Raw genomic sequence first — 14,235 nt, 5'->3', positions numbered from 1 at the left:
TGAAATTATGAATAATTATGTATTTATTCACTGACATACTGATAAAGTATCAGTCACAAAAATAACTATCCCTGCAACTAATTTTGTCCAGTTTATATCTCTGAGTACAAAGCAAGTTTTTGGTTCTAGAATTTGAGTGCTGGAAGGGGCGGGTCATCTAATATTTGTGGTAGAATATCAACAAATCTTTTAAACTGGCAATATCAGTCAGCACCTTACAGGCGACAACAACACAACAACACAACAACACAAGACAAACACATATTCATTTTCATTGTAAAAACAGTGAATCTGTAAGTGCTGATGATGAGCTTCATTTAGGTCACAATGTATGTACATTAGAATTGACTTTACCAGGGGTTTGCCTTACACGTTGTGATATACAGTACTTGGTGTTCTTTTCAAATTAATCTCAAACCTTACTTAACTTACTGTAAACAGAATCTTACAACTATCTCCTGATGACTTGAACACCTCTACTGGCTACTAAGCAGTGTATGAAATAAGCCACAAACCCAGTCAGACATCAGGGATGGTAACTGTTACCAGACGAAAAAGGATTTAACCAGACCAGACATCAGGATATAGTGAATTTACCCAGATGAATGGAACTTAATAAATAATTTACTAGACCATCGGACTGGCAAGCTGTAAATCTAGATTATCCGTCAGAAATCTAGCCAACTTAAGGGGGTCGGACTGGCCTTGTTTCATACACTGCTACTAAGCAGAATAAATTCCCTCAAAGCATCTTCCTTTAAACTATATCTGCTGTATGTGTGTAGTCATGAATATTTAGAACATGTGAAAATTATACTGATATGCTATCAGATATATACAAATGATTTTCTTCAATTCAGTGCTGAAGAGGTAATAGATGGACAACAAATGCAAAATGCCCACATTGAGGGTGTCAAGGTGAGCTGAAATAGCCATATTGTGAACAGCAGAGTGACAACATTATCCCTGTAGGGTACTATGTAGCCTTCTTCCCCAGGAGCTGTTTTCGCTGTTGGTTGAGGAGTCCCTCGAGGTGGTCGGCACGCTTGGTGGCAGCCTGGTACTGCTGACGCAGCTGGTTCACTACCTCCTCCTTCTTCACAATGGCCTGCTTCACCCTGACAACATAAACATCACCATTACTGGACCCTGATAATACTAACATCAACTATCACATCACCATGACAACAGAAACATCAACCATTACAACAACCTGACAACATTAATATCAACCATTACAGCACCATGACAACACAAACATCAACCATTATGGCACCCTGGCAACACAAACATCAACCTTTACAACACCCTGACAACATAAACATCAACTATTACAGCACCTTGACAACACAAACATTAACAATTACAGCACCTTGCCAACACAAACATCAACATCAGCACCCTGACAACACAAACATCAACCATTACAGCACCCTGACGACACAAACATCAGCCATTATAGCACCCTGACAACACAAATATCAACCATTACAGCACCCTGATGACACAAACATCAACCATTCCAGCACCCTAATGACACAAACATCAACCATTACAGCACCCTGAGGACACAATCATCAATTATCACATCACTTTGACAACACAAACATCAACCATTTCAGCACCTTGATAACACGAACATCAACATTACAGCACCCTGACAACACAAATATCAACCATTACAGCACCATGACAACACAAACATCAACATTACAGCACACAGACAACAGAAACATCATCCATTAGAGAAGCTTGATGACACAAACGCCAACCATGACAGCACCCTGATGACACAAACATCACCATTACAGTATGCTGACAACACAAACATCACCAATACAACATCCCGACAATGCAAACACCAACCATGACAGCAGTCTGGGGTCATTTGTGGCTTTGTTCACAAACATAAGCTGACAGGACATGATAATACATGTAAACCCATTCATTAACCCAATGATACACTGAGGCCTAGGAACATGTACTAAAACATTTGTTTGAAGCTTGAACTGAAACATCTTTCTCTTACGAACTTCATACTTCTGAATACCAGTAAATGATACAGTTGTACTGCTGACTCCATGAATATCTATATTCAAAGATTCCATACCTCTTGTGGACCTCCTCCATCTCATCATCCTTTTGTCTTTTGATTTCTTCAATGTCATTTTTTCCCTGTTCTATTTCAATTCGGTGTTTTGCTTTCAGTTCTGACATTTCATTTTTCAATCTTTTGTTTTCCTCCTCCGTGGTTACAATGCGGTCAGCAAACTCCTGCCGAATGATATCTGACACATGGCTACGTTCCTCATGAAGTCTGTCTGTAAGCTGCAACACAGAGCACAATACATTCAGTGTCAACTTGAAGTACAGTTTTCCTGTAGGAAAGTTAGCTAATCAGTCTGTATTGCAAATAAATGCTTTGCTTGAACAGTCAATGTGTAAGCAATTCATCTGCAAATATAAAACTCATCTATAACTTATGACAGTTTATAGGTAAAGATTGGGATGATTAAGGTAAATATGATGCAGGTGAATCAGCTGATATGATATACAAACGTTGAACTGGACAATTATCAGGTAAATGAAATGATGTAGATCTTAATGTATTTAACAGGCAGGAATGTTTTTATCAAGATAATTGCACTTTGATGCAGATGCACAATGGTTTACTTGCTCTACCTTCTTAATATCCTGAACTTCCTGATCCTTCTGTCTTACAATAACCTTCAACCTTTCACATTCACCCTCAATCTCTGTCAGCTGAGCCTGCAACAGAGAAACTTGATCCTTATCTTCATCAACTGTTATTACATTCAAAGTCCCACTAGGAATATACAACCATCTTGGCCCTAATGGCCAAGTAATAGCCATGAATAGTTATATTAATAGGGCTGTGTGATGGTCATGCAGTAACTTGTATTTGAGTGAGTGAGTGTGTTGGGTTTTACGCCACTTTTTGGAGTATTCCAGCAGTATCATGGCAGGGGACACTAGAGATGGGCTTCACACAATGTACCCATTTGGGAAATTGAACCCAGGTCCTTGGTGTGATGAGCAAATGCTTTAACCATTTGGTTGCCCCACCGTCCCAATTTGTATTTGAACCTATTTCACAAATGTGGGTAGTCATGGTTGAAGCAAAAAGCTGTCATGTTTCAGCTTCACTGACACTGTGATTTCAAAAGAGATGATGTTTACAGTGCAATTAAATGCACTTTGGGGAATGTAAGAGGATGTAAGCAATAATATCTAAACTTAAATTTTGGAAAAAAAGGGAACAAGCAGTCAAATGAATAACAAAACATATGAGTTTACAGTGTATTTAACCACACAAAAATGAGAGAAACAAGACTAATATCATACTTGACACTACTGTTATGTTCTTTCCCTTGAACAGATATCCATATTTAATGTCCTCTCTGACATAGTAATATGCCTCTGTTGAGAGTCAGTGATTCAGTGTTAACATACTGTTGTGACATCTCACCTTCATCTCATTGTACTTTTGTACCGCATGCCTCTCTGAACTCTCCAGTTCTTTCATTTCATTATTGAACTTGTCCCGCATCCGTCTGAAGGAAACAGAAAGTGGTATATGGAATGACTGAGGACAGGTGTTATCCAATGGTCACATGTTATTAACTTAAAGATGCATGTGTTATCCAATGGTCACACGTTATTAACTTAAAGATGCATGTGTTATCCAATGGTCACACGTTATTAACTTAAAGATGCATGTGTTTGTGCAGCTGACAAGGAATGTTGCATGAGTGTGCTTATCAAACAGTATAAACTGTGTCTAGAGTACTCAGTGGTACGCAAGCAGCTTGGTGAGGCATGTTCATTAACAATCCTGATTAGATTACTGAGAACTGAGGGGCAATGTGTAGTAAAACAACATGAATGGAGGGGTTATGCATTTAATCATTAACTGGCCAGCTGACAATCTGTAGAACTGAAAGCAGTATGCCCTCTTACTTTTTGTTGTTGGTCTAAAAATAACTACATCATTAAACTATTATGAGAGTGTGTCACTGGCAACTACTGCAGTACTTTCCTACTCATAAAACATTCTGGATGTACATACATAGATACAGACGAACATACAGTCACCCAACTAGAACACATTTCACAAATACTACAAAGGATGAGGTGGCTGAGTGGGTTAAAGTGCTGACTTGGGGTGCAGATGATTAGATGCCTGATTGAGAGTAGAGGATACGGGTTGGGTGGTGGTGGTTTGGTTTAAATCCAATCTGTGACTCGACCCCAAAAGTACTAGAATCTGTACTTTTCAGAGAAAGTGTAACCCTCATATATTGTATTTGACCATTCACTCATATACATTATGAACTACAATTGTGAAAATTGACAGGAAGGAGGACAAAGAAATATACATGATACTTGATCTGTATCTAAACAATATCAGTCATCACCATGACAAAAAGTAGCAATCACTTACTTGATCCTGTTTTCCGCAGCTCGCTCACATTCCTCTCTGGACCGAGTGGCGTCCTCTTCCAGACGCTGTATAACCATCTCTATCTCCTTGTCTCGGTCTCGGCGCACGTGGGACTTCAGTTCTCGCTCCTTCTGTGCCAGCCATGTCTCCTGTTTCTTCATGTAGTTCTCCTCCCATGCTTCTTTCTCAACACGCAAACGTTCATTCAGCTCACGGACCTCGATCTGCAGAAAGGAATGACATTTACCAACACTTACATCTCTGTACTTGTGTGGAGTTCATTAACACTGTAGCTTCAAATGTGTGGCTTGGAGCAGGGAAATTATTCATGGTGTACATCGATATACTTGGTCCGTCTTGGTACAGAGATAACTATAAGCCTAGCCATAGGGGAATGAAAACCTACAAATATCATTTGACAGCAGAACAACGTAAATGTTGTTTAATGCCACACTGCAATATTTCAGCTGTATGAGGGTGGTCTGTAAATATTCAAGTCTGGGTTTACACATACAGGGCTCCTGATAAGGGTCATATCGGTGCATGTATGGATAAAAAATATGCACGATATGGTAGGAAATAATTTAGAAAACGATATGCACTAGTGCACAGTTGTAGAGCCATTTGCAGATGTATTTATCTGAAAAGGTATTGTTTTATTGTTTACTGACCTGTTTGCACAAGAGTAGCAATGTTGTCGTGCGTATAAAAAATGTAAAACAAGATAAATGGAACTCCTCTGAATTCCATTCACAACTCTAAATGTTCTCCTTAGAATATCCAGTACTCCTGTATTGAAAAAATAAGAAGTACATACTCCTGATGTTGAAAAGTTATCTGTAGCCCTGATATAAAACTTCTTTACCCATTGAATTGTACTGCTATAGATAGCAGAAAGTCCTCCTAGTAATGAAAGTCCTGAAGCGTACCTTAATACATAAGTTTGCAGAAGTGAAACTAGGGTTACTTACAGCATGTCGCCTATCCTGTTCTTCTCGAGCCTTCTCAAAATCAGACTTCATGGCATCAAGTGCCATCGAGTGGCTGTCCTCCAGCTGTCTCTGTAGTTTGTCCAGTTCAGTGCGTTGCCGTGCGGCCTGCTGGGATAGCCTCTCCTTCTCTTCCTGTACCTCGGCGTGAAGACGTCGTCGCTGTTGCTGGTAGGACTCCTCCTCTTGTTGTAACTGCTTCTCATACCTACAAACACAGATATCTACACATTACACAGATGTCTCCTCATAACATAGATGCCTATTTATCACATAAATACGGAAGCCTTAAATAGGTACCTCCTTATTACAAAGGTGCCAATATACCATATAAGTACCTTCACCACTTTGTACCCTACACATGACTAAGATGCTTAAATATCAGCACTTACACAGATGTTTAAACAGACAATGCCTAAACCTTACATGCATGCTCATTAAACATCACCTACACCTCACATAGCTGCTGAAACATTAAATAGATGCCTACATATTACAAAGATGTGAATAGATGACTTGGATGCCTACAGTGGAATCCTACACATCACATTATCCCCCTTTACAGCAAGGCTTAATGTAGATTCTGGACTTTTCAAGTCTGTATAAACCTATCAAGAGAATACCATTAAGTTAAGTTAAATAATTCCACCTGAAGTCTACATCTAATGCAAGAACATGAACCAGCCTCCAGACATAAGCACCACTATATAGACAAACATATCAGACTGCGTATACCTCTCCTTGGCCATCTGTCTTTCCCTGTTGCAAGCTGCTTCCTTCTCCTGCTCCAGCTGTTCACGCAGTTCCTCAATCATCTTCACATACCGATGTGAAGCCCGTTCGTCTGACTCAAGAATGTCACTCTCCTGTAGTTGTTTTATCTTCTTTATTTCTGCTTTGTGTTTGGCGATGAGACGTTGGATCTCTGGCTCTAAGCCCTTTACTGTCATCTCCTAGAATACACGTAACATGCTGGTTAGCCACTCTCAACATATACTCAATATTCCAGCTATATGGCGGCTGTCTGTAAATAATCCAGTCTGGACCAGACAATCCAGTGATCAACAACATGAGCATCAATCTGTGCAATTTAAGAACTGATGACATGTGTCAACCAAGTCAGCAAGCCTGACCACCCGATCCCATTAGTTGCCTCATACAATAAGTATAGTTGCCTGATACGACAAGCATGGGTTGCTGAAGGCTTATTCTACCATGGAGCTTCATGAGGTGCTGGAGTATTGACGAAAGTGGTGTAAAATCTCTCATTCAATAACTCACTCATTCATCAATTCAACTCGCTCACTCACCCAATCATCCAATCACTAACAGCAACCGCAGTAATCAAGTTTTACCTTGATCTTCTTGGTCTTCTCTTCGATCCATTTCTCTCTCCTCAGCTTCTCAGCGGCAGCATGGATGTCCTTCAGCTTCTGCAGCTCATGGCTATGACTGCACACACGACATTACAGATTAGATAATATGCACAACACTTCATGGTATTAGCTCTGTGCCAAAAATAGCACAACTTCAGGAAACATCTGAATATTAACTCATATTCACAAAATGAAATCGCTTCATTCTGTTCTATACAGCATGGAATGTGTCCAGTATTCCATAATAATATGGTACTGAAAATTCACAAATAAATGAGGTACGATCAACAATTTTTCAGACACAGTGAGTGAGTGAGTGAGTGAGTGAGTGAGTGAGTGAGTGAGTGAGTGAGTTTAGTTTTACGCCGCAGTCAGCAATATTTCAGCTATATGGCGGTGGTCTGTAAATAATCGAGTCTGGACCAGACAATCAAGCAACCAACCCAACAACATGAGCATCGATCTGCGCAATGGGGAACCGATGACATGTGTCAACCAAGTCAGCGAGCCTGACCACCTGATCCCGTTACGTCGCCTCTTACAACAAGCATAGTCGCCTTTTATGGCAAGCATGGGTTGCTGAAGGCCTGTTCTACCCCAGGACCTTCACGGGTCAGTTTTTCACATAAGCAGAGCTAATCAGATATAGACAATCAGAAACATGATAAACTGCATGGACATTTTATGAATGTAGCAAATTTTGACATTAATATCAGCGTTACAAAAAATATCTTCGAGGTACCCTGGATAATGGGAATGTATACAGATATGGAACCCTGCATGTTGAGCCTTGGTGACACACTTCACACACAAAACATGCCCACCAACCTGTCAACAATGGACTTTATCTTATCCTGGTATTTCTTGTCAATGACTTTCAGTTCTTTCACTACTTGTTCACATCTCTCACTGAGTGTCTTCTTGTCATCGATCAGCTGAAAAACAAAACAAATTGCCAAAACACATACAGACACAGAAACAGAAAGACCTACATGAACCAACAACAGTGTTATAACACTTAATTACAGACAACGTACATGTTCCAACAAAGGTGTCGGAACACTTATAGACACAGACACCATTAACATGTTCCAACAAAGGTTTCAGAATGCATATAGACAGAAACATGCTATGCACGCTCCAACAAAGGTGTTAGAACACCTTTGCCTACAGATTGACGCAACTTACATGCTCCAACAAAGAGGTCAGAACACCTGTAGACACAGACACCATCAACATGTTCCAACAAAAACATTGGGTGTTCTATATCGTGAAATAATATCTTGCAGAGAAACTAACCCTTGAACTGCCTGAAGTAATTCTCATATACATTCAAGGCAACGCTACACTTTGGTCTAAATTCAAATTGGTCTTTTCTAAAAACCTGACCCATTATAGATCAAACTGTCCAATGAACTAATACACCAACAAAGTAAAAACTATTTGATCTCTGAATACATAGCTGTAAAGCACAGAATCTTAAACTAAAATTGTCACAAGGTCCAGGGTTTTGCTACGGCTTACCCCGACACGAGGGACATAGTAACCAACCAGAATAAGCAGAACATTTCTGCATAACACATACTGTTTAAAGATGGCAAAGATGGCTAGCAAAGATAGAGCACACAAAGCATGTTAGTGGCAACAGTACCTGATCAATGAAGCCAAGGTGTCTCTTGACAGTTTCCTCGTACTCTTCCTTCTGGAGGTCCAGTCTCTTCTTCATCTCCTTCTCAGTCTCCCTTGCATGCCGCACTGTCAGCTCCCTCTGCTGGTTCTGTGAATACCAGTCACACAGTGTTATCTATCACTGTTGTCAACACCAGTCAGACAATGGTACCCAACACTGTTGTCAACACTAGTCAGACAGTGGTACCTAACACTGTTGTTAACACCTGTCAAACAATGATATCTAACACTACAGTCAACACCAGTCAGAGACAGTTATCTAACACTGTTGTCAACACCAGTCAGATTGTGGTAACCAACACTGTTGTCAACACCAGCCAGACATTGTTATCTAATGGTACTGTCAACACCTGTCAGACAGTGGTACGTAACACTTGCTAACACCAGTCAGTCGGAGTATATAACACTGATAAAAAGATTAAGGCATACAGATGAGGAACACTGTTTCTCTCACTGTTTTTGACTACTCATAAATATTTCATATCTAATAACAAGATTAAGAAAACATTGTTTGTGGATTCAACTTTGTAAGAAATGATAGGTTTACAGGAGACACAAGTACTTCGGTGAGTGGTCATGATATTATCGGAAATCTACAGTGGAGTTCACATAAACACCATTTCTGTTAGCAGTGAGAGGTTTCCTAACATACTGTAATTTTAAATTCAATGGATATATATAACTAATGAACAAAAACCTGAATTATAACTTCAGCAAATTTAATAAATAAAAAAAAAAAAAGACAAAAGGGCAAAACTAGGACATGTGACATACCAAAGCTTTCTGTAGCATAGTAACAGTCCTTCGTTTTTCATCCAGCTCAAGTCGCTGTGACAGGACTGTACTGGTCACCTCACTGGCCACAGCTTGTGCCTGCTCTAGCTGGGCCAGCTCTTCCCCTGACGGCACCAACAGTGCTGGTTTCTCCAGCTCCTCGTTCATCTTGTTGATCTCCTGCCACACGATACAGAACATTACAGGCCCTGCCTTCCTCCAACACCCTTCTTAAACTACTAGATTTCACATTTATTAAATTAAATAAAATAAATTCGTGACCAAGTTAATTTAAATGCATACCGTACCATGTAATAAAATTATACAAAACTGTAGAGGTTATGAATTCTTTCTGTCATTAATTCATAAATGCTAACAAGAAGAAGGCAGGCTAGAACCACCCAATATCAATTGACTGAATAGTGGCCTCTTAAAAGGAAGTTAATTTCTTTTGACATTAGTAGCATGAAATGTCAAATAGTCCATATTCAAGTGAGACATTTCTAGACGACTTACTGTGTCAATCTCACTAAGACGATCACTGACTTGCACTTCATCCAAAAATGTCATAATGCTCTTCAGCTTTCCATCAGTAAGGAAGCCACTTTGTTTCAGGCCATCTTTTGAATTGAGTTTCTCCAGGTTCTCCGCAGTCAGATTAGATTCAATGCAGTCTTCCTTTTCTTTCCTCTTTTCCAATTCTGTCACTGTCCAAAACGCAAATGGCAAGTGATAACCATAAATGCTGGATATGTTCATAATCTTAAAACAATCCTTCGATGATTCATTATTTCCAGCAAGAAAAATGTGAAGGATTGTTTTAAGATTATGAACATGTCCAGCATTTATGGTTGCATAGAGGGAGGAGATAAGCAAATAAGCATGAGTCAGGATTAGGAAAATAATCTGTTTCAACCAATTAAAAAACTGTCTACCAAGTTCTTCAACATTCCAAAAGCAAACCAGTTTCTAACACGGACAAATACATCTCAACAGTGACATGTATATCCCAACAGTGACATTTTCCTTATCCACATAACAGCAATCTGTGATCAAAGTCCATCAAGTGAGACAAAATAAGCCTGACCTTAACCAGTGTATGAAACTCCCATAAAAAGACTGAAAAATGTTGCTGGCCGTCTTAACATTTAACCAGCCCTGTATTAAATAAAGGAACTTGAGATATGGTGAGAAAGTAATTAAAGAATTACTTGTAGTAAAGTAAACTGAAACACGTGCAAAAGCAAATTTAATATAACCATAACTTTGTGGTCACTATTATTTCATTTAGTGTCACTGCATCAGAAAAGAATGACATTATTCATTGGCTGAAAGCCTCCTCTAGACCAGTCACATTTAGTGCTAGATAAATAGGTAGGTTGATCTGTAGAAGTTTGACTAATCATGGACTATATAGGCATCATCTAGAAACCACAATTGTAAATTATTTTGGACATATGTCCCGTAGTCAATGACATGGTCAAATATATATCCCTGGAAAATGTAATGGGACACGGTTATAATATAAAGTTGTAAGTCCGCCATGTAACTAACAGGCTGCGGGCCACTGGGCAGATGCTACTTGATACACTGTCTTAACATGTAAATCATATTTAGTTTAGTCTATGAATGTGTTGTTCTTCATGTTTCGCAGTCGATCAAATGTGTCCACTTACACCATGATGTCCTTTTCTCTGCTCTGGGTGTGACAAAGTTTTCTTCTTCCTCAAGTTTCTTCAGTGTGTCAAACAGATCATTCAGTGTGGACCTTGTAGCAGCCTGACTAGGACTGGGCAGACGGGGAGAGGGCTCAGCACCTGCACCTTCTGCCTCCTCACGATGGGATGATGGCATCTGAAGACATGTATATATACCTAGTGACAGATGTAGGACGGATAAGAAGTTTCAAAAGGTTCTACTCTATCACAAATTCCCAAGGGTATTAAATCCTTCATTCCAGAAAGTTACCAGTGAAGATCTGATAGAACTGGTCTTCAGCTAATCATGCTTGTAGAGAAGATAAGGGGATGAGGTGGACTTGGTTGACACATCATAGTATCCCAGATTGATACAAAAGATGTTATGGGATTGTCTGGTTGAGTTTAATTTTTTTAACAGATGGAGACAAACAGCTGGAACATTGCTGAGTGTGACGTTAAATAATATATACTAATAAGTAGGGGAACCTGAACTTTCAATTTGGATAGGATGTGTAAACGCTGACAAATGTTCCAAGTACAGATATCTTATGAACATACCACCATTTCCCTCTATTACAACCCCCTAATACAATGCATGATATTTTGGATTTTGACGGTTTTCAAGAAGGTCAAGAAATCACTTAGAACATTCACTTTAACACTCATCTTGCATCACACATTTGTTAGTGTTTGTTTCTTGTCCTTTGTTTTAAAATGACATGCAAATTACAGGCCATACACCAATCATCTTTCAAAAGAGACTACATTCCAAATAGCTATGGTTGCAAGGAAGTGCAAATGGTGATGCACTCTCAAAAGATTCAATATTATCATATCAACACTGATCAACTCCGATAAATCTCCTAAATATTTTTAATCATAAATAAAAAAATGAAGTTCCCCTACTTTTTTTTTGAAGAGTATATAAAACATATCAGAAAGTACCTTGGAACATGAAATGAGGACTATAGGCATCTTCAATACTGAGCATTTCTACTGGGCCATGAATCACTGGTCCAACCTTACCTGGAACATGTCGTCCACATTGCCAGGAGCAGCACTGCCATTTTGCTCCACACCTCTGGGTGTAGATTCAGCAGCTATTTCCTGCTCCTCTCTTCGACTAGACCCCTTCTTGGACCCATTGCTAGAACCCCCCTTTTTCTTGGCTAAAGATGACTTGGAAGGACTCTTTGTGATCTTGCCACTTGCCTGGAGGTAGGAAACCTCTTCCTCTGCCTTTTTCTTTACTTCCTCTCTCTTCTCAGATCTCTTCTTCTGTAACTCCTGTACGTCAGAAACAGAATGAGTGATTGGTGCAATACTGCTTTCAACAGTATTGAAGTGTGTAAGAATGAAGTGTAAGTAATGCTGAAATGATGCAAGTCCAAAATCTACCACTTTGGCATAGCCCACTTTTAAGGATATGGTGCTGACAAACCTGAGAACATAATCATGGCAAACTGATTCTCTTTATTTGGTGATCCATGCCACCAGTGTAATGCAGATCACAAAAAATTGAGGAAGTAAGAAATGAATATACGGTAATATGCCAAGTTGTAACATCAAGTGAACCAGTAACACACTGCTTGAATGAAGATCCATTCTTGAATTTCTCTTGTCAGCTAGAAGAGGTAGAAATGCATGAAATTTTTGTGCCACAAGACACTTAGCAACACATAACCCCCAAAGAATTTGTACAGTACTCCAGGATACAACTCTTAAACGATTATCATAATTTCAATTTTAAAGTGTATGATTAGTTGCTAGACAATCATTACGTCATAATTGATACTAGAGCTTCATAATCATTCCATTTGATCCTTATCTGGTAGAAAGTACCTGAATGGCCTGTTGCCTAGCTTGTCTGGCCTTTTCTTCACGCTGTCTCTTTCTCTCTTCAGCACGCTGCTCCTCGACTTCCTCTGTAGAAAAGGCAAGCTCCTGCTGTCTCAGTTCTGCATGTTCCTGGCGCTTCTGGTCAAACAGTCGCCTTAATGCAGCCTCACTCACCATCTTCCGCTTGTGATGGCGACGAAACCATCGCTGAATCTTTAAAGCAGCAGTATTCAAGGTTTGAATATAATCTTCAGCCACATTCATCCCAACTTGATTAGATGCAGATTTACGAACTTGATTCACAGGAGCCTTCGGCTTTATATTCTGGTAAGAGTTTTCCATTGAAGACAAAGATGGTCTTGTTTTTGTAGAATGCCCTTGTGCAGTCATATTATTTACAATACTGTTCATGTTTTTCCTCGAGGTGGACCTATTGGAGCGATGACTGTTAAGGACTTCTGGGTCATCGGTAGAAGAGGAATTGTTCTTGTTGGCCTCAGACAACTGGTTCTGAAGACTCTGCAGCCTATTAAGGGAGCGAGAGAGGGTGTCTTCTATTTCATTCAAGTCATCAGAACTGTCGTCAGCAGTGTCAGGCTGGAATATATTGTGTGGCTCGGTTCTGTCTGTGTCTGCTGCTTCTGAACGGGCAGAGGCTGTGCGGCCACTTTGGACAGATGGTTTGCTGGGCTAGAACATTACCACATTGAGTATGGACATGACATTACACAAATAGATTATAACCTTGAATCAAGGTGCAAAATATGGTTAATCCTGACATAGAAATTACCCACACCCCTAGTGGTTTACAATTGTTTCAAGTTAGTCTTCTTTGGGTTACATACAATAAATGCTGCTGAAATATCCTGTTACAGTTGTAACAATGCTTTAATACAAATATTGTACAAATAAAAACTTGTTTTTCTTTGTCTGTTACAGTAAACTTATACAGCCCCCAACAACACACTGATACCTCGCCTACTGATCATGTGTGAATAGTCTGGATGCCTTCTGCTGACGATCAAATTCAGGAGGCACTACCCAAAGGAAGACTCTCTTAAAAAAAATGAGAACCTGACAAGATCTGACTAATTCCATTTAGGCTAGGTCTTTCATGTGTACATATCTGCTTTATCACAGATTTCCACTTTCCACACATGCTGTTTCTTAGTGTACATCTACATGAAAATAAGGTTACATTTACTGTCACATAGGTTTGACAACAAGTGCAGAAGTGCGCACGGCTCATATCCCCCTGCTACCCACTTTGCGACATGGATTGACTGATATTGATATACAATGTGACAAGGATTGGCAGCTCACAAAACTTTCTCCTTGACTCTACTAAACTTTACATATGTGTTAGATAATGTAATTTTCTGAATAAAATTGATATTTATACT

The 14,235-nt window shown here is 39.5% G+C and overlaps 1 protein-coding gene across 1 annotated transcript in view; it reads right to left on the bottom strand.

Moving 5' to 3' along the window:
- Positions 1 to 256: 256 nt before the first annotated feature.
- Positions 257 to 14,235, bottom strand: part of LOC137283388 (centrosomal protein of 131 kDa-like) — a 38,238-nt gene continuing 24,259 nt past the window's right edge. Inside the window, exons 6-20 of the mRNA XM_067814849.1 lie at positions 12,836 to 13,522; positions 12,020 to 12,280; positions 10,970 to 11,147; positions 9,810 to 10,000; positions 9,294 to 9,473; positions 8,482 to 8,607; positions 7,659 to 7,765; positions 6,810 to 6,906; positions 6,190 to 6,407; positions 5,437 to 5,662; positions 4,466 to 4,689; positions 3,491 to 3,575; positions 2,683 to 2,769; positions 2,111 to 2,328; positions 257 to 1,118 (exon numbers count right to left, since the gene is read on the bottom strand). Of these exons, the coding sequence (XP_067670950.1) occupies positions 977 to 1,118; positions 2,111 to 2,328; positions 2,683 to 2,769; positions 3,491 to 3,575; positions 4,466 to 4,689; positions 5,437 to 5,662; positions 6,190 to 6,407; positions 6,810 to 6,906; positions 7,659 to 7,765; positions 8,482 to 8,607; positions 9,294 to 9,473; positions 9,810 to 10,000; positions 10,970 to 11,147; positions 12,020 to 12,280; positions 12,836 to 13,522 (3,027 nt within the window). The 3' untranslated portion in view covers positions 257 to 976. The remainder of the gene's footprint in view (positions 1,119 to 2,110; positions 2,329 to 2,682; positions 2,770 to 3,490; positions 3,576 to 4,465; positions 4,690 to 5,436; positions 5,663 to 6,189; positions 6,408 to 6,809; positions 6,907 to 7,658; positions 7,766 to 8,481; positions 8,608 to 9,293; positions 9,474 to 9,809; positions 10,001 to 10,969; positions 11,148 to 12,019; positions 12,281 to 12,835; positions 13,523 to 14,235) is intronic.

The sequence above is a fragment of the Haliotis asinina genome, chromosome 5, assembly GCF_037392515.1.
Source record: "Haliotis asinina isolate JCU_RB_2024 chromosome 5, JCU_Hal_asi_v2, whole genome shotgun sequence".
Taxonomy (NCBI): Eukaryota; Metazoa; Mollusca; class Gastropoda; order Lepetellida; family Haliotidae; genus Haliotis; species Haliotis asinina.
Note: the sequence above shows the minus strand (reverse complement) of the source record. Positions and strands in the feature narration are given on the sequence as shown.